At 43.5% G+C, this 23791-nt stretch overlaps 1 protein-coding gene across 8 annotated transcripts in view; it reads right to left on the minus strand.

The window, feature by feature from the left end:
- LOC130301098 (uncharacterized) overlaps nucleotides 1–23791 on the minus strand; it is a 43963-nt gene that overhangs the window by 18524 nt on the left and 1648 nt on the right. For 4 of the 8 annotated variants that reach the window (XM_056551594.1, XM_056551592.1, XM_056551586.1 and 1 more), the window contains exons 2-5: nucleotides 17436–17692; nucleotides 3480–3544; nucleotides 1916–2182; nucleotides 1552–1836 (exon numbers count right to left, since the gene is read on the minus strand). In XM_056551594.1, the coding sequence (XP_056407569.1) occupies nucleotides 1552–1836; nucleotides 1916–2182; nucleotides 3480–3499 (572 nt within the window). In that variant the 5' untranslated portion in view covers nucleotides 3500–3544; nucleotides 17436–17692. Of the gene's footprint in view, nucleotides 1–1551; nucleotides 1837–1915; nucleotides 2183–3469; nucleotides 3545–17435; nucleotides 17693–23791 lie in introns of all 8 variants that reach the window. The other 4 variants (XM_056551588.1, XM_056551587.1, XM_056551591.1 and 1 more) reach the window with 4 other exon arrangements.

The following is a 23791-nucleotide window of genomic DNA, read 5'->3' on the forward strand; positions in this document are numbered from 1 at the left end:
CAATGTGGGTGGCCAAATGGATAAGTTCTTGCAGGTTGGCAGGAATCTCTCGTGCGGCCAGCACATCCTTGATGTTACTGGATAGGCCTTTTTTAAAGGTCGCGCAGAGAGCCTCGTTATTCCAAGATAATTCGGAAGCGAGAGTGCGAAATTGGATGGCGTACTCGCCTACTGAAGAATTACCCTGGACTAGGTTCAGCAGGGCAGTCTCGGCAGAAGAAGCTCGGGCTGGTTCCTCGAAGACACTACGGACTTCAGCGAAGAAGGACTGGACTGTGGCAGGTTCATTGCGTTCCCAGAGCGGTGTGGCCCAAGACAAGGCCTTTCTAGACAGAAGACTCACTACGAACGCCACCTTAGACTGTTCTGTAGGAAATTGGTCCGAAAACATCTCCATATGTAGGGAACATTGAGACAAGAAGCCATGGCAGAGTCTAGAGTCCCCATCAAATTTGTCCGTCCGGGACCAGCGGAGGCTAGGAGCGCCCACTCGCTGCGGAGGAGGTGCAGGAGCTGGCGGAGGAGATGGTTGCTGCTGTAGCAGAAGTTGCTGTAACGTGGCAGTCAACTGTGACAGCTGCTGTCCTTGTTGGGCAATTTGCTGCGATTGTTGGGCGACCACCGTGGATAGGTCAGTGAGACTTGGCAGCGGCACCTCAGCGGGATCCATGGATCTAATGTTAGGATTCGACTAGCTGGATGTGGATCCTCTGTGTCAGCGAGGGATTGGCGTGGACCGTGTCGGTGGACCGGTTCTAGGGTTGCTACTGGTTTTCACCAGAGCCCGCCGCAAAGCGGGATGGTCTTGCTGCGGCGGTAGCAACCAGGTCGTATCCACTGGCAACGGCTCAACCTCGCTGACTGCTCAGAAGGCGTGGGACAGAAGGACTAGGCAGAGGCAAGGTCAGACGTAGCAGAAGGTCGGGGCAGGCAGCAAGGTTTGTAGTCAAAGAGGATAGCAGGAGATCTGGAACACAGGCTTTGGACAACACTAAACGCTTTCACTGGCACAAGGCAACAAGATCCGGCAAGGAAGTGCAGGGGAAGTGAGGTAATATGGACAGGGAGCAGGTGGAAGCTAATTAGGCTCATTGGGCCAGGCATCAATCATTGGTGCACTGGCCCTTTAAATCTTAGAGAGTTGGCGCGCGCGCGCCCTAAGGAGCGGAGCCGCGCGCGCCAGGACATGACAGCCGGGGGCCGGGACAGGTGAGTGACTTGGGATGAGATTCGCGAGCGGACGCGTCTCGCTATGCGAATCGCATCCATGCCGGCAATGTCTGTGCAGCGCTCCCGGTCAGTGGGTCTGACCGGGGCGCTGCAGAGAGAGGAACGCCGCGAGCGCTCCGGGGAGGAGCAGGGACCCGGAGCGCTCGGCGTAACATATATGTTGCAATACTAAGCCTACATTCCATGTACCACCACTGCAATGTAGTTTGTAATAACATAATAGCTACAAAAACTTAGCTAAATGAAGATACAATAACACACATTCTATATAGAAGTTTAGTCTATGTTTTAAAACACATACTAATAAATACATGTACTTACATTTTGGGTACAGACTCCATGACAGGACTTCCATGGGGGGTCACTTTATGGTCTCTTTCTGGATGGATGGCTGTCTCTTCTATATAATTGTTCTTGGTCTTGGCTGACATATCCTCAATTTTTTCTTCAGGCTTCACATTGCCATGTGCGACCTCCAAATCTTCTTGAGTTTGTAATGTGTCCCCATCGTCTTCCATGTGAAGTGGCTGTACTTGAGAGGCTGCTGCTTGCAATGTGGAGGTGGCAGCAGACACAGAGGTAGATGTTCTCTTGTGTCTGATATTCCTAAAATATATAAAATGTGAATTTAGGTTCTGGGATGGACTCACACATGAGATGATAGGCATACAGAGGTAGCACATACCTGTTTGAAGTTGGCTTGTCTGGTATAATAAAGCCCCTGTCCTCTAGAAAGGGTACAACATTTTCCAGAGATCCCAGAGACATGATCTCCTCATAAGAAATGGTAGTGCCCTTCGATGCTATGCTGACCAGGGTTTTCTTGGCCGACTCTAATGCAGCTTTCCTGGCCCCCTCGGAGTTTAGCCTCATACACTTTCTTTTCAGATGTGTAGAGAGACTCTTGTGTGGTCTACAGCAAACGGGGCATGTCATCGGAGTTCTGTTATGGCTGTTTAAAGACAATTTATTTTTATTTTTTAGATTATTTAGTTATTTATACAACTTTAGTCTAACTATATATATATATATATATATATATATATATATATATATATATATATATTAAGGATATATTACTGTGTATACAAGCAATGGAATCTGTATTTATTTGTGTGTGTATATATATATATATATATATATATATATATATATATATATATATTGCAATACTAAGCCTACATTCCATGTACCACCACTGCAATGTAGATTGTAAGAACATAGTAGCTACACAAAAATGAAGATACAATAACACATATTCTATATAGAAGTTTACTTTAAGTTTTAAAACACATACTAATAACAAATACAGGCACTTACATTTTGGGTACAGACTCCATGATATTCTAAAGATTTCCCTTTTGGAACCAAAATAATAAAATTTGTAGAAGTAGTAACCAAAAGACAAATAGAAAGGATGTCAAAAGTCTCAAATGCAAAAAGCACAAAATGGTTCGGAGTTCCAAAAAGCACAAAATTGTTTGAAGACTAAAGCTTCAGTAATTTTCCAACACCAGTCTGTCAAGGTGATCTCAGAACTGCCCTTTTGTACAGAAAGCTAGACTACCTTGACCAATAGGAACAATGAAGCATTTGAAGGTGTGCATACATTTCATGTAGTTTGTGGCTCCGAGGTGTCCACACTGGCTCCAGTGTCCCTAATTAAATTATGCTAAGGTATCTATTGTTATGGAAATTGTCTGATGCCAAAGCTACAAACTACATGGAAAGTACGCTTAGTATTGCAACATTATATATACACAGATTGCATTGCTTGTATATAAAGTAATATTAAATGTATCTAATCTTGTACAGTATTATTATATGCTTCTTTAGTTTTAGGTACCAGGGATTGACAACGATATTGAATACACCCCACATTGTTGCATGCTTGTAAATATGGCAAAGTTCTCGTTCTCTCTTTAACACACTACTGTTTGAAATTCTCTGAAGCTCTACTCTCTTATCAGATCTGATCTCTAAACCATTTTGTGCTTTTTGGAATGCCAAACCATTTTGTGCTTTTTGTGATTTACTTCATTTGAGGATTTTAAATTTTTGATATCCTTTCCATTTGTCTTTTGGCTACTACTTCTGCAAATGTTATTGTTTTGGTTCCAAAAGGGAAATCTTTAGGATATTCTTGTCATTTAATTCTTTTTATTGATTTTCATAATACGTACATACATAACCATAGAACAACAAAACAAGTAAAATTAAACCAGGTATGATCACTCACAAAACTTAACTGATTCATTCCTGCAGTCATCTCACCATTCGCCGATCGCTTCCCTCTTCCTCCACCTTCTTAATTCTTCGGGGGGAAAAAAAAACTCAAAATAGAAGAGTGGTCATGTTCCACTATAAAGTGCATACATAAAATACGATATTCCAAATGCACTTCACTGAGGAGGGTTCTTACGTCCTAAACCCTCCTCAATCCTGCATGCCTTCAAACACTAGGTCTGAACACTGTTTTATGAAGCCGGGCGTTCCCCTCGTTTTCTCTTTCTTTCCACTCCAAAGGTCATTTTTGAAGAGATTTCATATGCAGCCGAAAAGTCTGAAATTCTCATTCCTTTATCAAATACGAATTTATTATACTAAAACATGCATAAAAAAAATATGAGTGCTAGTACTTTAATATTTTTTATGCATGTTTTAGTCTAATAAATTCGTATTTGATAAAGGAATGAGAATTTCAGAATTTTCGGCTGCATATGAAATCTCTTCAAAAATGACCTTTGGAGTGGAAAGAAAGAGAAAACGAGGGGAACGCCGAAGAGTTGGAAGTAGTGCACCAATCACCAAAAGACATGATAAAATAAAAACCCTTCATCCCTTTCCCATTTTGGTCCCCAAACTGTCTTTATCCCCTAGTTTGTAAACTATAAGTCCCAGCATGCCTTTTAAAGTAATTTTCATTACGGGCATGCTGTGACTTGTAGTCTACCCTCTAATGTAAGTAGCTTATCACTGTAATTAATTATATATAATATATACACATGAAATTTTAATTATAATGACTTGATTTTAATAAATTTCTGTAATATAAAATGACATATACATTATTATTTAATATTCTTTGCATCTGTTCATCCTCCCCCTGACCCCTCTTTATTACCCTAGACTTTAACCCCTTAAGGACGCAGGACGTAAATGTACGTCCTGGTGAGGTGGTACTTAACGCACCAGGACGTACATTTACGTCCTAAGCATAACCGCAGGCATCGGAGCGATGCCCGTGTCATGCGCGGCTGATCCCGGCTGCTGATCGCAGCCAGGGACCCGCCGGCAATGGCCGACGCCCGCGATCTCGCGGGCGTCCGCCATTAACCCCTCAGGTGCCGGGATCAATACAGATCCCGGCATCTGCGGCAGTTCGCGATTAAAATGAACGATCTGATCGCCCGCAGCGCTGCTGCGGGGATCCGATCATTCATAACGCCGCACGGAGGTCCCCTCTCCTTCCTCCGTGCGGCTCCCGGCGTCTCCTGCTCTGGTCTGTGATCGAGCAGACCAGAGCAGGAGATGACCGATAATACTGATCTGTTCTATGTCCTATACATAGAACAGATCAGTATTAGCAATCATGGTATTGCTATGAATAGTCCCCTATGGGGACTATTCAAGTGTAAAAAAAAAAGTAAAAAAATGTAAAAGTAAAAGTAAAAAAAAAGTGAAAAATCCCCTCCCCCAATAAAAAAGTAAAACGTCCGTTTTTTCCTATTTTACCCCCAAAAAGCGTAAAAAACATTTTTTATAGACATATTTGGTATCGCCGCGTGCGTAAATGTCCGAACTATTAAAATAAAATGTTAATGATCCCGTACGGTGAACGGCGTGAACGAAAAAAAATTAAAAAAGTCCAAAATTCCTACTTTTTTAATACATTTTATTAAAAAAAAAATTATAAAAAATGTATTAAAGTTTTTTATATACAAATGTGGTATCAAAAAAAAGTACAGATCATGGCGCAAAAAATGAGCCCCCATACCGCCGCTTATACGGAAAAATAAAAAAGTAATAGGTCATCAAAATAAAGGGATTATAAACGTACTAATTTGGTTAAAAAGTTTGTTATTTTTTTTAAGCGCAACAATAATATAAAAGTATATAATAATGGGTATCATTTTAATCGTATTGACCCTCAGAATAAAGAACACATGTCATTTTTACCAGAAATTGTACGGCGTGAAAACAAAACCTTCCAAAATTTGCAAAATTGCGTTTTTCGTTTTAATTTCCCCACAAAAATAATGTTTTTTGGTTGCGCCATACATTTTATGATATAATGAGTGATGTCATTACAAAGGACAACTGGTCGCGCAAAAAACAAGCCCTCATACTAGTCTGTGGATGAAAATATAAAAGAGTTATGATTTTTAGAAGGCGAGGAGGAAAAAATGAAAACGTAAAAATTAAATTGTCTGAGTCCTTAAGGCCAAAATGGGCTGAGTCCTTAAGGGGTTAACCTGTGAAGTGATCTTAAACCTGCGGACTTCCAGATGTTGCAAAACTACAACTCCCAGTATGGCCAGACAGTTGTTGGCTTACCGTGCATGCTGGGAATTGTAGTTTTGCAACATCTGCAGGTCCGCAGGTTTGAGACCACTACCCTAGACCCTTCTGTCCTTCCTCCTCTCCCTCACCCCTCTATCATACCCTACACCCCTCTGACCATCATCCTCTCCCTCACCCCTCTATCATACCCTACACTCCTCTGACCGTCCTCCTCTCCCTCACCCCTCTATCATACCCTACACTCCTCTGACCGTCCTCCTTTACCTCACACCACTATCATACCATACACCCCTCTGACCGTCGTCCTCTACCTCACCCCACTATCATACCATACACCCCTCTGACCATCCTCCTCTCCCTCACCCCTCTATCATACCCTACACTCCTGACCGTCCTCCTCTCCCTCACCCCTCTATCATACCATACACCCCTCTGACCGTCCTCCTCTACCTCACCCCACTATCATACCCTACACCCCTCTGACGTCCTCCTCTACCTCACCCCACTATCATACCATACACCCCTCTCACCGTCCTCCTCTCCCTCACCCCTCTATCATACCATACACCCCTCTGACCATCCTCCTCTCCCTCACCCCACTATCATACCCTACACTCCTCTGACCATCCTCCTCTCCCTCACCCCTCTATCATACCCTACACTCCTCTGACCGTCCTCCTCTCCCTCACCCCTCTATCATACCATACACCCCTCTGACCGTCCTCCTCTCCCTCACCCCTCTATCACACCCTACACCCCTCTGACCGTCCTCCTCTCCCTCACCCCTCTATCATACCATACACCCCTCTGACCGTCCTCCTCTCCCTCACCCCTCTATCATACCATACACCCCTCTGACCGTTGTCCTCTCCCTCACCCCACTATCATACCATACACCCCTCTGACCATCCTCCTCTCCCTCACCCCTCTATCATACCCTACACTCCTCTGACCGTCCTCCTCTCCCTCACCCCTCTATCATACCATACACCCCTCTGACCGTCCTCCTCTCCCTCACCCCTCTATCACACCCTACACCCCTCTGACCGTCCTCCTCTCCCTCACCCCTCTATCACACCCTACACCCCTCTGACCGTCGTCCTCTCCCTCACCCCTCTATCACACCCTACACCCCTCTGACCGTCCTCCTCTCCCTCACCCCTCTATCATACCATACACCCCTCTGACCTTCGTCCTCTCCCTCACCCCTCTATCATACCATACACCCCTCTGACCGTTGTCCTCTCCCTCACCCCACTATCATACCATACACCCCTCTGACCGTTGTCCTCTCCCTCACCCCACTATCATACCATACACCCCTCTGACCGTTGTCCTCTCCCTCACCCCACTATCATACCATACACTCCTCTGACCGTCGTCCTCTTCCTCACCCCTCTATCATACCCTACACTCCTCTGACCGTCCTCCTCTCCCTCACCCCACTATCATACCATACACCCCTCTGACCGTCGTCCTCTACCACAACCCTTTATGTTACCTGATACCCCTATGTATGTACCCCTTATCCTTACCCCTATGTATTATTGATCTGCACAACTCTAATCTTCCTCATGCATTTTTTCAGCTATAAAAAAAATGTGAGCTACATTATAGATTATGAAAGTTATATTATTCAAATTTTTGGGTATTATATCTAAACAGTCAGAGGAGGAAATCATATTCGATGAGGAGTCTATTGCCACAGAAACTGTTACTACTAGCTCAGAATGGAATTCAAATGATGTAAGTAAAAAAAAATAATTATATATATTCATATATACGATTTTTCGTGCTGAAAACACCCCCCTCGGCTTATACTCGAGTGAACTCTCCACCCGCAGTGGTCTTCAACCTGCGGACCTCCAGAGGTTTCAAAACTACATACACCCCTCTGACCATCCTCCTCTCCCTCACCCCTCTATCATACCCTACACTCCTGACCGTCCTCCTCTCCCTCACCCCTCTATCATACCATACACCCCTCTGACCGTCCTCCTCTACCTCACCCCACTATCATACCATACACCCCTCTCACCGTCCTCCTCTCCCTCACCCCTCTATCATACCATACACCATACACCCCTCTGACCGTCCTCCTGTGTAGAATCAGCTTCTACTACTGCAGCTTCTTCAGGCTTACTCTTCTCTTCACCTGTAGCTTCAGTTGTGCCATTCTCTTTACTCACAGCTTTTGAGGTTGACTCTGGTTTAGCTTCTGCTTCAGAGGATTTCTCTGCCTCAGCATTACCTTCAGAATTTTTGGTCTGCTCAGGTTCAGAGGATTTCCCACCTCTCTTCTCCTTAGTCTTCACTTCAGAGGATTTCCCACCAGGTTTCAGCTCAGTCCTAGCTTCAGGAGACTTCTTACAGGACTTCACCTCAATCTTAGCTTTAGAGTACTTTTTCGCAATCAGAGAAAGCATAACTGTATCCTGTAACTTCGGCCCCAGAAGCCTTTCTTGAGCCAATTCCGCCATATCTTGGTCTCTGCTCACTTTTAGGACTTCCTGGTCCTCTTCCTTTTTCTCACATTTTTGCAGCTTACACTGGAGCTTAGCGGACTTCATCCTCTCACTGTCAAGTAACTCTGTCAAGTCCCTGACAGTATCTTCCGAAGACAGCAATTGTTTCCTCAATTGTTCATTGTCCGCCAGCACAGCCACCTGCTCGTAGAGTTGCGCTCCCAGCAAAACCAAGGCAGCTACGTGGGACCTTCTGCGCGTTTCGTTCTGCGCTTCCAGGCTCTCTTTTAAGATCTTCATGTCATCTTCCAGCTTTATATATCTCAGCTGCTCACTCTTGAGTTGTGCGGAGATCACCTTCTCACTGTCCAGCAACTGTTTCTTGGACTTCACTAACTCATTGATAGATTTTCCACTCTCACCAATCTGTTGAGATAGATCTGAGATCTCCTGTTGCAAGTTCTCAACTTGTTCCAGGGCCTCCTCATACTGCTCACGGAGCAAGACATTGTCATGACGAGCAGATTGAAGAGCATGTGCAAGGGCATTCTTCACCTTGACTTCCTCCTCAAGTTGTCTCTTAGCTTTAGAGACACTCTCCAGATTGCTGGCAAGAGCTTCAGCTTCCATCTTCATTTCATTCTTCTCTTTTTCTATTTTTTTCATGGCTACCAGGCTAGCCTTGTGATCACTCTGCAGAGCCTGATATGCACCATGTAGAAGACTCACTTCTTCTTCCTGGAAGGACATCCGCTTGGCCAGACTCTGCACTTCACTCTCCTTGCTGGTCACAAGACCCTGAGAGCGGGACAGTTCATCCTGCAGAGCCACAAACTCACTTCTGTGATGCTCCATGACTTTTTCCAGCTGAAGCCTCACTTCTTGCTCTTTTTTAAAGTCAGCAAGTGATTTGTCCCTCTCCTCTGTCAAGCGATGTACCTCTTTTTCTTTCTCCAACAACTTCACAGAAACCATCTGCAGGGTTTCTTCCAGATTCTGGATCTGCTCCAGTTTTTTTCCAAGGCCAGCTCGTCTTTTCCGAGACCTTTTACTGACAGCGGTCTCCTCACTCTCGCTGTTAGACCTTGAGACATCCTCTGGTCCTCTGTCAGACGCTCGACCCAGCTCTTCTCCATCTCTAGATGAAGTCTCCCCCTTTTCCGGGGTTGCGGCCACTTGTGCCTCATTATTATCATCCACAACAGGTGCCACTGACACCTGGCACTCTTCCTCGCCCACCACGTTGGCAACTCTGGAGACTCTCGCTAAACACTCCCGTCGGACCGGCAATCCCTTGGCGGTAAGTTTGTTGCCCCTAGCAACAACTTCAATGGATCTTGGCACCAGCGAGTCAGGGAGATTCCTGATCCCTTGCTATGTGGTGAAAACCAAGTGTTGTGAGCCTATCAGGTGTTCCTGCTCTAGTCACCTGACTATCTTCCCACAACTGCTGAAAAAACAGAAAATCCTTCCCCAGCACTACTTCATACTCTAAGGTAGGCTCTATTGCAACCTTGTGACTTATGGTACCATAGGGAGTAGAAATACACACATTAACTGTTTTATAACCCCAAATACCGGCTTGTATAGACACTATAGCGGGGTCTGGCTTTCTGCAGCTGGTCTTTACCAGACTTATTATACATTTTGGATCTAACAAAACAGTCATCTTTTTACCTTCTATTTCCAGCTCACACAGGTTTTCTTTTGTCCTGCGAGAGGTGGGAATAGAACTCTTTACATCAGAACACATTAACATAAGTGTTTCAAGAAAAACATTATCAGCCTGCATGGGTTCACAATATACAGCACCATTCACACAGTCCAGTAGAGACCCCCCAGTCCTCACTCCTTCCGGAACCTTTGTGTGCGAACTCTCCGGTGCACTCTCAGCATCCCACAGCTGCCAGAAATACGGAAAGTCTCTGCCCAGTACAATTTCCACTGTAAGTTCGGCACATACCTCCATCATATGGCTTACTGTCCCAAAACATGTATCAAAGGTAATTTGAACAGTCTTACCGGGCTCCGGGCGGGACTTCACAAATGGAATTATTTCTGGCATAATCCGAGATACAGTCTGGCAACAATCCAAGTCCACCCACAGTGGGATTCCGCCCACCGACAACTCACGGGACCTCGGCTTCTTCTTGGCGTCCATCGGTTGTGGCCCACGTCGGTTGCTCCCAGCAACAGCCTTTTGAGGTTGTCCCATTTTCTTGAAAAAAAATCCTAGGCCGTCTGGTCACTGACTAAACAGATCAGGTTGTACTGACTAACAACCGCTGAGCTTCCCTCAGCCGGTTAAACATATGTCCCCTGCAACCTTCTACTCACAATTCATGTCACTGTCTTTGAGCCCCTCATAGCTCGGGCCGTGTACTCCTCAGCAGCCTCTGTCTCTTCCCTACAGCCCACATGCTGTCTCCTAGGAAGAGCCCCCATTAGACTGAGTCTCCATCTCATATACACCTCCCTTCCCTCCTGCCTCATTACTTAAGAAGCAGGTGAGAGCTTCTGCAGGGTGAGCCAAGGAAATACACCCTTTCCTTGCCACACTGCCACAATATATATATATATATATATATATATATATATATATATATATATATATAGATATATATATATATATATATATATATATAGATATAGATAGTATATGTGTGTGTATATATATATATATATAGATAGATAGATAGATAGATAGTATATGTATATATATATATATGCCAATGTTATTGTCTCAATATGGTATGTTACCATAAGCTGTGGAATTTAGAAAAGTCTTTACATGTTGTCCACTTTTTTTTTTTTTTTTTTACACATATTCATATTTGTTTAACTATAGGCCTCTGAACCAAGGGAAGAGGATCAAGTAGAAGTCAGAGCCACTCCTACACCGCGTCGTAGAACAGTTGTTGAAAATACAATAAGTTAATTTTTTTTTTTAATGTTATCATTTATACCTTTACTAATCAATTTTGAATATACTGTATTTATTGCTGTATATTTTTTTTTTAATCAAATATGTGAATAGTTCTGCATCTTCCCTCCGTCAGCCACTGTATGAAAATTGATCGTTCAACATAGGCCTGCTTTACATATGTCCGTATCCAGTTTTCATTTCCCTTTGTTGTTGCCAAAAAATATCCATAAGGAAAATGAAGCCTGAACTCATCCCAATCATTAGAATGGGACAGTTCACAATCATCCGGCATCTCCATTTATACGCCGGATGATTTGACTGGTCAGACCGGCACAGACAGGGGAACGCATCATGCTGTGTTCCACCGTCCATGCCTTATATAACTGTCAGGTAAATGATTGCAAATTATAGTTTTGACTGATGACTTTTTCAATATCAGTCGTTCCATCAGTTATAAAGATTTTCTTTAATAAAAAGGAGACTGACACAACTGACATATGTAAACCTTGCCTTATTAGACAATCATCCTGCTTTTAAATTTGGACTTTATATAGTTGCACATTACAGAGTGCATTGGACAGGGAAAATAAGCTTATGAAATTCTAAATATTTTAAATAATTTTATACAGTATTTTTATTGAGAAAAATATTCTCATAGGTCCTCCAAAACTTACTACAGAGGCTCCAGGCACCTATAGATGAGGAGAATCTCCTATATCCATATTGTTTTACTAATGACCCTCAATGGGGTCCAAATAAAGAGCGTCCAGCACGTATCCCTGACCCAGACGGAAGATATAGAAACAACAATTGGTGCAACTGTACATGCTGTCACAGCATGACATCAGTAGTAGAAAGCATTTGTTGTTGAGAATATGCACAAATCAATTCTTACAGAGAAAACTATAACTGTGTAACCATGCACTCATATTTTGAAAGAGAAATGCTTTCAACAACTGCATTAGAGATTTACATTGTCCTCATTGACCAGATCACCCAGAGAGAATTTAATCAGGCAACAAATAGGTACTGTTAAGTTTAATAATTATAATACAAAATTTGTAAATAATATGTATTTTTTCAAAAGGATTAATCCTGTTTTTTTTTTATTTTTTATTAACCCTATTTGTCCAAGCTGCCAATCAAAAAATATATAAAATGAAATCGCCTTGCTACATTCCCCCACTCCGCTGATATCGATGATCAGTTCTCTGTTCCCCAACTTCTTCCGCTTCATGTAAGTTGAAGAGGGGAGTGGCGCTCAGCATATCATTGGCGGCAAGGCGACATTTCTGCGCCCAGTGATACACGTAGCGCCACGTTAATCTGTTACTTACAGGAAGCTGAAGAAGTGGTTGACCAGAGAATGGGACATCTATATCAGCGCAGCGTGAGAACTTAGTAAGGTAAATGAAACTTTGTTTTGTTAAGCTAGGCATCCCGGGCACAGAGGGTTAAATCCTAAACATTCTGAAAACACACACACACATATATATTGACATATTTATGTGTGTGTGTATTAAACATGTAAACAAAGGGGAAGATTTTGCGTTTTTTTTTCAGTCGCGGGCTCCCCGGTCTCCTTCTCTGGCGAAGCAGTTTCAGGAGGCTCTCCGGTCCCTGCTTCTCCAGGGAGTTATTGTCCCCGTTCCTCCAAGGGAACATTTTCGGGTTTTCTGTTCCAATCTTTTTGTGGTTGCCAAGAAGGGCGGTTCGGTGCGGCCAATCCTGGACCTCAAGCGTCTCAACCGTCATCTTCTCATCCGTCACTTCCGAATGGAATCCCTCCGTTCGGTAGTGGCATCCATGGAACAAGGGGAATTTCTTTCTTCGGTGGACATCAAAGATGCCTACCTCCATGTTCCAATATTTCCCGGCCATCAAAGGTACCTCCGTTTTGCGGCTCCAAAGGGGCATTTTCAATTCGTAGCCCTTCCCTTTGGTCTGGCCACTGCTCCTCGGGTCTTTACCAAGATCCTTGCGCCAGTGATAGCCCTGTTGCGATCGAGAGGAGTCTCAGTGATCCCTTACCTAGACTACCTTCTCATCAAGGCTCCCACCAGAGTCCAGACCCTGGAGAATGTGGATCTCACCCTCCAGACCCTGGATCGCTTCAGGTGGATGGTCAACAGGGACAAGTCTGTCCTTTCTCCCACTCAGTCTCTGATCTTCCTGGGACTTCAATTCAACACCTCTGCCCGGATTTGCCTTCCGCCGGACAAACGTCAGACTCTCCTGTCAGGAGTCCGCTCCCTTCGGACCCAGGTACCAGTTTCCACCCGCGTTTGCATGGAAGTCTTGGGTCGGATGATAGCGGCCATGGAGGCCGTACCCTTTGCCCAGTTTCATTACCGTCCCCTTCAACTGTCGATTCTCTCTCGATGGGACAGATCTCCTCTCTCTCGATCGCAAGATTGCTCTCCCTATTCGGATCCGTCAGTCTATGCTCTGGTGGCTCCGCTCCCCCCTTCTTCTTCAGGGGCGATCATTTCTTCCCCTCCACTGGCAGGTGGTTACAACGGATGCCAGTCTGTTGGGCTGGCGGGGTGTTCAGGGACTGGACGGTTCAAGGCCTCTGGTCTCCCCGGGAAGCTCTTCTTCCAATAAACATCTTGGAACTGAGGGCAATTCTTCTTTGCCTTCTTCATTGGGAGTCCCTGCTTCAGTCCCGCCCTGTCAGTGTCCAGTCGGACAACGCCACAGCCGTGGCGTACATAAATCGGCAAGCTCGGCAGCCATGGCCGAGGTGACGAAGATTCTCATCTGGGCGGAAAACAAGGTTCCGGCCATTTCGGCGATTCACATTCCGGGTTTGCTCAACTGGGAAGCTGACTTCCTCATCCGGTCCTCGGCCGACCCCGGCGAGTGGTCTCTGCATGCGGAGGTCTTCGCGCAGATCTGAGACCTCTGGGGCATTCCAGACGTGGACCTCTTCGTGTCTCGGCACAATCGGAAGATCCTTCCGTTTGTGGCGAAGTCCCGGGACCCCCGCTAGCTGTGGACACCCTAGTGATTCCTTTGACAGGGTTTGCTCTGCCCTATCTGTTTCCTCCCCTTCCGCTCCTTCCCAGGGTTCTGAGGAAGCTCAAAGCGGAGGGCGTTCCCGCCATACTGGTAGCTCCAGATTGGCCCCGAAGGTCGTGGTACGCCGACGTGGTCAGGCTCCTGGACGACACTCCACTACGCCTTCCACTTCGATCGGACCTTCTGTCTTTGCCACCCCAATTTACAGTCGCTGCGTTTGATGGTTTTGAGAGCCCGCGGTTTCTCTTCCCAAGTCATTCGCACCATTCTCCGGGCTCGTAAACCCTCCTCGGCAAAAATTTACCACCGTACTTGGCGGTCTTATTTTCGTTGGTGTGAAGCTCAGGTTTTGTCTCCTGTTACTTTTTCTGTTCCCCGTCTTCTCTCTTTTTTTTTTTGCAGTCGGGTTTGGAACGGGGTTTGTCTCTCAGTTCAGTTAAGGGTCAGGTTTCGGCCCTTTCTATTCTTTTCCAGCATCCTCTGGCTTCTAATTCTCATGTCCGGACATTTCTTCAAGGAGTGGTGCATGCTGCCCCTCCTTATCGGTCACCTTCTCCCCCTTGGGACTTGAATCTGGTTCTGGGGGTCCTCCAAGGTGAACCTTTTGAACCCCTTAGGGAGGTGTCCTTGCGCCTCCTTTCTCGGAAAGTGGCATTTCTTGTTGCTATCATCTCCATTCGGAGAGTGTCTGAATTGGCACCTCTCTCCTATCGTTCTCAGTTTCTGGTGATTCATCAGGACAAGGTTGTCTTTCGGACAGATCCTTCCTTTTTGCCTAAGGTTGTTTCGGCCTTTCATCTCAATGAGGACATTGTTCTTCCGTCCTTCTGTCCCGCTCCTTCTCATCCTAAGGAGCATTTACTCCACAAACTGGATGTGGTTCGGGCTGTTAGGTCTTACCTCTCTATCACTACTTTGTTTCGTCAGTGTGATTCCTTTTTCGTCCTTACGGAAGGTCGTCGCAAGGGACAACCTGCTTCCAAGGCCACCATTTCTCGGTGGATCCGGTCTGCCATTTCAGAAGCCTATCGCTGTAGGGGGAAGGTTCCTCCCTTCAGGGTTGTGGCTCATTCTACCCATTCTGTTGGGGAATCCTTGGGCTCTCCAGAACAAGGCCTCGCAGATTTGCAAGGCGGCTACTTGGTCGTCTTTGCACACTTTCTCGAGGTTATACCGGGTTCATACCTTCGCATCGGTTGATGCTAGTCTGGGCCGTAAAGTGCTGCAGGCGGCAGTGGAACAGCCGTCTGCCTAACTGATTATCTGCCCACCAAAGGGACGGCTTTGGTACGTCTCCTTTTTTTGCCTCTGCTGCTAATTTATTTCCCAAAGATTTCGCAAAGTGCCACACATGGAATTGGTGGTCAATGTATGGAAATTCCTTACGTAAAATCTTCCTGATCGATACATGTCTATCAGTAGCTATTGTAGAAATCTCCATATCTTTATCAAGCAACTGCTGCAATGTTTTCCAAAAAGCAATTTTTTCAAGTCCAACTGATGTTGTGTTAGGTTCCAGCTGTTGCACATGAAAAGCACAAATCTTATTTGTAGCAGCGTCCATCAGTGTATATGTACAATATTTAGCTGAAAATCCAGATGAATCGTTTTGTCCATCTCCTGTAAGATAAAGAGGAGCCCTTCCAATGTCTGACAGAAGTTGTTCTTGTTCAATTTTCCAGGACAAATCAATCCCTGCATATATGTATTGATTTTGATATGTAAAAAATGTTGATTTAGAAATGCTTTTCAAATTAAATATTTTACTAAAACTTTCAATTTTATTGAAACTGTTTCCACTGAGCACTGTGGCAGCGGACAACAAGAGGTTTCCAGAAGGTTTATTATTCACTGTAGGCTGTGACTTCCAGATCTGACGTACATGTCCTTGAGAACACTTTACTGTCAGTGAGAACATGCTACCTTGACAATATTTCTTGTAGTGTGTTAAACGACCATAACATTTTTACTACTAGAAAATTATGAATCCTCTGGTTCTTCTTCACAATCAGGTGGATTGACCCCTTAACGACGAAGGACGTATATTTACGTCCTCCGCCGGCTCCCACGCAGTGACCCCGCGTCATATCTGGTTGGTCCCGGCGGCTATCAACGGCCGATACCCGCGGCTAATACAGGACATTACCGATCGTGGTGAATCCCTGTATTAACCCTTCAAACGTGGCGATCAAAGCTGACCGCCGCGTCTGAAGTGAAAGTGAAAGTATCCCGGATGCTCAGTCGGGCCGTTCGGGACCACCGCGGTGAAATTGCCGCCTCCTCGGTGTCCGATCGGCGAATGACTGCTCCGTGCCTGAGATCCAGGCAGGAGCAGTCAAGTGCCAAAAACACTGATCACAGGCGTGTTAATACACGCCAGTGATCTGTGTAAAAGATCAGTGTGTGCAGTGTTATAGGTCCCTATGGGAGCTATAACACTGCAAAAAAAAAAGTAAAAAAAAAAAAGTGTTAATAAAGATCATTTAACCCCTTCCCTAATAAAAGTTTGAATCACCCCCCTTTTCCTATAAAAAAAAAATAACAGTGTAAATAACAATAAAAATAAACATATGTGGTATTGCCGTGCGCATAAATGTCCGAACTAAAAAAAATATATTGTTAATTAAACCACATGGTCAAAGGCGTACACGTAAAAAAATTCCAAAGTACAAATAAGTGTATTTTTGGTCACTTTTTATACCATTAAAAAAATTATAGAAAATGATCAAAGAGTCCGATCAATACAAAAATGTTACCAATAAAAACTTCAGATCACGGCGCAAAAAATGAGCCCTGATACCACCCTGTACATGGAAAAATTAAAAAGTTATAGGGGTCAGAAGAGGACATTTTTAAACGTATACATTTTTCGGCATGTAGTTATGATTTTTTCCAGAAGTCCGACGATCCTTCTCATATGTATATGAATGAGTTTCGAAATGTAAAGAACACATTCTAAAGTTGTCTGTAAATTTGCCATTATAAACCTTTTGCACATCTCTTCTAAGTGGTCATTTAAATGACCACTGTTGACAAGCCAACGTCTGATGCGAGAAATATCCCATGGGAAACTGTGCATACTTATGGATTTGTCTCCCTTACACCACTTACCAGCACAACCCTTTATGATGCAAGATGGCATGCTTAAAAATTTAAGAATGGAAAAAAAAATAAGAATTAGTATTGTGATTGAACATTGGTTTTATAAAAATCTATGGTTTATGTGGGGTATTTATCAAAACCGGTTGTTCTATGTGGTTTTTTACCCTATTTTTGGAATCCCATCCTGCCGCTGTAGCCATCTAACTACCCAAACTACATTCTTTATAGAATTTGCAGCACGGGAAAGCCGACTTCACTCCGGCGCTCCTATCCCCATCAGGTCTCCGGCAAAATGGCGTCTTTGCCGGAAGGGGAACACAATCAGCGCTGCACCTCCGGCAACTTCCGGTCTTCGACAAGATGGCGCCACGCACCGGAGCAGAGAGGAGCCGGAGGAAGACGCCGCCACGGTACCACGAGTCTGAAAGAAAAAAAGGAGATTAAGGTAAGAAGAGGGATGTGGGAACGTCCTGCTCACACAAGGACAGAAAAAAAACTCATTGTCCTTTTGTGAGCAGGGCGCCTTTATAGGCGATGGGAGGTACTTAGTGTATTTTATTTTAGTTTTTCATTAAAAAAAATTCCACAGTCCTATTTGCTCACAGGGGCGGAGACACCCCACATTGTGCTGCTGAGGGACGCTAGGGAACTATTAGATTTGTATAGGAATGAATGGGCTAGATCTATAACATTGTGATTTTTTGCCCATTGAAACCAATGGCCCATTGTGGTCTATGAAGATATTCATGCGAATGGTGTATAAAGATAAACATCAGGGTCCTGGTTGTAATGCGGATGGGAGACCCTGTTGTGGGTTCAATTCCCATTGATATGCATTGGTGTGATTATTCTTTAAAGGCGTACTCTGCACCCCTAGACATCTTATCCCCTATCCAAAGGATATCAGATCGCTGGGGACCCCTGGGATCTCGGCAGCAGCACCCACCTGTACGGCTTCCACCTCACACCGGCAACGCTGGAGGCTTCGGATCCCGACCACAATGGCGGACGAGCGTGTCCGTCACGCCCCCTCCTATAGACTTGCATTGAGGGGGCGGGGCGTGACTTCACATGGGGCGGAGTTGTGACGTCACGCTCGTCCGCCATTGTGGTATCCTTTGGATAGGGGATAAGATGTCTAGGGGTGCGGACAGACATATATAGGTCAATTGAAAGTCTTTGAAGCGTGGGAACTAGGTCAATTGGATACCATATATGGGCAACTAGATTAATTGAAATAGGAGGTAATCCTATGTTACTATGTGGGTGATTTATGAAAACTTGTGTAGAGATGAGTGAAGCAGTTGCCCATGGCAACAAATCAGATTTTTTCTTTCAGCTTCAAAGATAACTACAAAAAATGAATGAAACATACTGATTGGTTGCCATGGACAACTGGAACACTCTTCATCTACACTGGTATGGATAAATTGTGTAGAGGAGAGTGATGCAGTTGCCCATGGCAACAAATCATATTCTTTCAGCATTTAAAAATAACTAAAAAAAATAAATGAAACATACTTATTGGTTGACATGGGCAACTGGACCGCTCTTCATCTACACTGGTTTGGATAAATTGTGTAGAGGAGAGAGATGCTGTTGCCCATGGCAACAATCATATTACTTCTTTAATTTTTAAAAATAACTCCAAAAAAATAAATTAAACACACTTATTGGTTGACATGGGCAACTGGACCATACTTCCTATACACTGTTTTTGATAAATCCCCCCCCCCATGTTTATCCAAATTAAATTATAATACAAACACTGTATATCAACCGTGAAATTGAACCCACCCCAGGGTCTCCTATCCATGTTACTACCAGGACCCTGCTGTTTAGATTTTGAACCCGTTCGCCAAAAGATCAATGGGCACACTGAATTCAATGGGCAAAAACATCAGGATGTTATAGATCTAGCCCATTCATTCTTATAAAACACCAATAGACCCTGGAGGCTGACATCATTCTCAGCCTCCAATAGCATTCAGACCAGAAAAAAATTATTTGTTTAATGGGTGTAATGTGATCATGGAAATATGTATTTAAAATGTACTGTATCCACAAAATGTAACTCGAACTTGAGGAAGGAGGGAGTCTTTAGTCTTATCGGAACAAAGGCTGTACTTGAAATTACAGACGTCTGAGACCTAATGAAATAATGGCTCATAGACTAGATTTTTACAGACGTCTGGGAGTTAATTAAATAGTGACTGACCCTAGAATTGTGAAGATGTCTGGGAGATAATTAAATAATGGCTTTGAGGTTAGATTTTTTAAGACATGTGGGGGTTAAAAAAATTAATGGCTATGAGACTATAGTTTTAAAAATACGTAAAATTGCACGTACACTTAGGGTACATTAACACTAAATGTATCACACATATAGGAACTGCTTCATATTTTGGCAGAATACTAAGTAAAATTATATTTTAAATTAACCTGAATGTGTAAAAATGTGTTGCAAAAAAATACAGCATAACATTTTTATTAATAAACTAACCATACGTTATATTCACACGTAAAGTATGCTTTTATTAATTGATTGAAATTTGAAATAGCATATTATAAGCTGTGATTTAATTTACAACAATTGATGATTTAAAAAAATGACCATGCTACTGTACATATGAACACCACCATATACATTTTTTAATTATATAAAATTGATATATATCTAAATTAAAGTATAAATAGATATATATATATATATATATATATATATATCATATATATATATGAAAATAAATATATATATATATATAAATATAAACATACATAATAAATATATAGAGAAAATTTTATATATATATATATGAAAAAATATTTAACTAAAATAAAAATAAATATATATCTATATACACACACACACAAATATATATATATATATATATATATATATATATATATATATATATATATATATATATAATATATATAAAAAAATATATAATATTTTATATAGAAGAAAGGACAAGGTCTGGCACTAGGTTGCAGGTAAAAACTTCTTATTCCTTTATTTCAAGATTCTGCAGTACAGGGTAGAAAGTCTGATGCGTTTCGCTAAGGAGCTTAATCGTAGACTGAGTCTACAATTAAGCTCTTTAGCGAAACGTGTCAGACTTTCTACCCTGTACTGCAAAATCTTGAAATAAAGGAATAAGAAGTTTTATTTGCAACCTAGTGCCGGACCTTGTCCTTTCTTCTACAAGTGAGTAGCCGGAGGCGGTACCGGCCGGTCTACGGCACAGGTGGCGAGGTGGGCGTGCTCGGGGTGAGCGACTCACAAATCAGCCTTGGGATTATATATCTCTATATATCTATATCTATATCTATATCTATATCTATATCATCTATATCTATATCTATATCATCTATATCATCTATATCTATATCTATATCATCTATATCTATATCTATATCTATATCTATATCTATATCATCTATATCTATATCTATATCTATATCTATATCATCTATATCTATATCTATATCTATATCATCTATATCTATATCTATATCATCTATATCTATATCTATATCATCTATATCTATATCTATATCATCTATATCTATATCTATATCATCTATATCTATATCTATATCTATATCTATATCATCTATATCTATATCTATATCATCATCTATATCTATATCATCTATATCTATATCTATATCTATATCATCTATATCTATATCTATATCTATATCATCTATATCTATATCTATATCTATATCATCTATATCTATATCTATATCATCTATATCTATATCATCTATATCTATATCTATATCTATATCATCTATATCTATATCTATATCTATATCTATATCATCTATATCTATATCTATATCTATATCATCAGAATTATGCAGTGCACACCATAATTTTATACTTACATTATAGAGAAAATGTAGCAATAGCTTGAATCTTGAAAAGAAGAAAAACGCAAGACACATGGATTTTGTCCAGAATGAAGCTTTATTGAATGTATCAAACTTATACAGTGGTCCCTCAACATATGATGGTAATTCGTTCCAAACGACCCATCGTTTGTCGAATCCATCGTATGTTAAGGGAACCGTGCAATGTAAAGTATAGGAAGCTGTACTCACCTGTCCCCGTCGCTCCGGACCAGGTCCTCACCGCTCCCGATGCTGTCCCGCTGCTCCGGTGTCTTCTTCGCAATCCTCCGGCTTCTTCCGCATTTTCTGCAGGGTCCGGGCCTCGCTTTCTGGTGACGTTATTACGCTGCTGCGCCGGCGCGGCGTGCGTAGTGACTTAATAACGACCCCGGAAAGCGAGGCCCGGACCCTGGAGAAGATGCGCAAGACACCGGAGGATCGCGAAGTGGACCCAGAGCAGCGGGAATAGGTAAGCGAACCTGCCAGGGATGCTTAAACTGCTATCCGACAGCAGCTTAAGCATTTTGCGCTGTCGGATAGCAGTTAATGCGATGGCCCCGACATATAAAGGCATCGTATGTCGATGCTGATATCGACATGCGATGGCCTCTGAGAGGCCATCGTATGTCGATTTTATCATATGTCGGGCCATCGTAGGTCGGGGGGTTACACTTTATTTGAATATTCACTCTACAAATGAGCACTATCTTCATCTACACATTTGTTGCTAGGTTACGCGTGATGCTAACTTACTACATACGCGCACCTTTTGTGAATAAACGTACTAGGTACGCTAACGTAATTGGCCGCGAATGATGTGCGCATGCGCACAAGTACAATAGTTATTGGCCTGCGGCGAAAACGATGTGCGCATGCGCACATCTGTTCACTACATTCGCCAGCGGCGTTTGCTGAGCTAAGCCTATGGCATCTCAGCAAACACAAATATATGAATATATTACTGCTGGGGGAGTATCTGACTCCGGGCAAGGACACCAGCAGAGCCAGCGCTGGCTCATGGGAGGTATGAGTCACCGGGCTAAGATGGCGGCGGAGAAGAAGTTGAGCATCATCAGAAGATAGAAAACTACAGAGTAGTTTGACAGCCAGGGGGGTGGGCAGGTAGTCTAACAGCCATGGGGTGGGCGGGCGTGCAGGTAGTCTGACAGGCAGGGCGGTGGGTGGGCGGTCAGGTAAATAAGTCCCCAAGTCTCCCCCTAAGCCCCCTCCCCCACACAGGGCTGCCATCAGAAATGTTGGGGTCCCTTACGCAGCTCATGGCCTGGGCCCCCACCCCTGTGGCTATCTTCCCCATTGTCTATGAAAAAAGTATTTTAAAACACAGGACAGGAAAAACAAGAGCCCTTTAGTTTAAAGGAGAACTCCGGGATGTAACAACTTATCCCCTATCCTAAGGATAAGGGATAAGTGTTCGATTGCAGGGGGTCCGATCGCTGGGGCCCCTCACGATCTCCTGAACTGCACCCCGGCTCCCTGCATGAAACAAGCATTTTTGATCACAGCATGAGGTTACGGCTGACATGCCCCCTCCATGCAGTTCTATGGCAGAGCCGGAGATTGCCGAAAGCAGCGCTCCGGCTCTCCCATAAAGCTGCATGGAGGGGGTGTGTCAGCCTCAGCTTCGTGCTGTGATTGAAAATGCTTGTTTCATGCAGGGAGCTGAGGTGCCGTGAGATTGTGAGGGGCCCCAGCGGTCAGACCCCCTGCGATAGGATAGGGGATAAGTTGTTACATCCCGGAGTTCTCCTTTAATAAGGAAGAAATAAAGAATATTACCATCATACTGTTACTGACCAACCCTGTATACTGACCAATATTACCAATAATAAAAGTATTCAAGGAGGAATACGACCGCCATACATATTACCATCATACTGTCACTGACCAAATCCTGTATACTGAGACCATCATTACCAAAAATACCAGTATACAAGTGAGAATAATACTGCCACGCCGTTACTACTACCATTACCCACTTGCTCCCTACCCTAGGTGCCCCAAATAATTCCTCCCTTGATTCCCTGTTGAGTATAAGTGAGTAAGTATGTGTGTTGGGGGGGGGGGGGGGGGGGGGGAAGAAGAGTAGAGTGATTGGGTGGTGGTGGTGGTGGGTAGGTAATTTCCCCACACCTATCAGATAGTGGCCCCAGTAGGTAGGTAGGGAATTCCCCCTATAAAGTAGATGCCCCATCAGGTAGGTAGTAAGTAATGCCACCAGCGGGTAGGTGATGCCCCCAGGTAGGCTGTAAGTAATGACCCAAATGGGTAGACAGTAGGTAATGCGCCCAGTAGATAGGTAGCAACCCCCCCCCCCCCCCCCGCACCCCCGGTAGGTAATCCATTTAGTAGGTAGTCATGCTGGGAGTTGTAGTTTTACAATAGCTGGAGGCCCCCTGGTCAGGAAACAGAGATATGAGAGATAGATATAAGATAGATAGATATGAGATAGATAGATAGATATGAGATAGATAGATAGATATGAGATAGATAGATAGATAGATAGATAGATAGATAGATAGATAGATATGAGATAGATAGATAGATAGATAGATATGAGATAGATAGATAGATATGAGATAGATAGATAGATATG

Source organism: Hyla sarda, unplaced genomic scaffold (assembly GCF_029499605.1).
Source record: "Hyla sarda isolate aHylSar1 unplaced genomic scaffold, aHylSar1.hap1 scaffold_111, whole genome shotgun sequence".
Lineage (NCBI taxonomy): Eukaryota > Metazoa > Chordata > Amphibia > Anura > Hylidae > Hyla > Hyla sarda.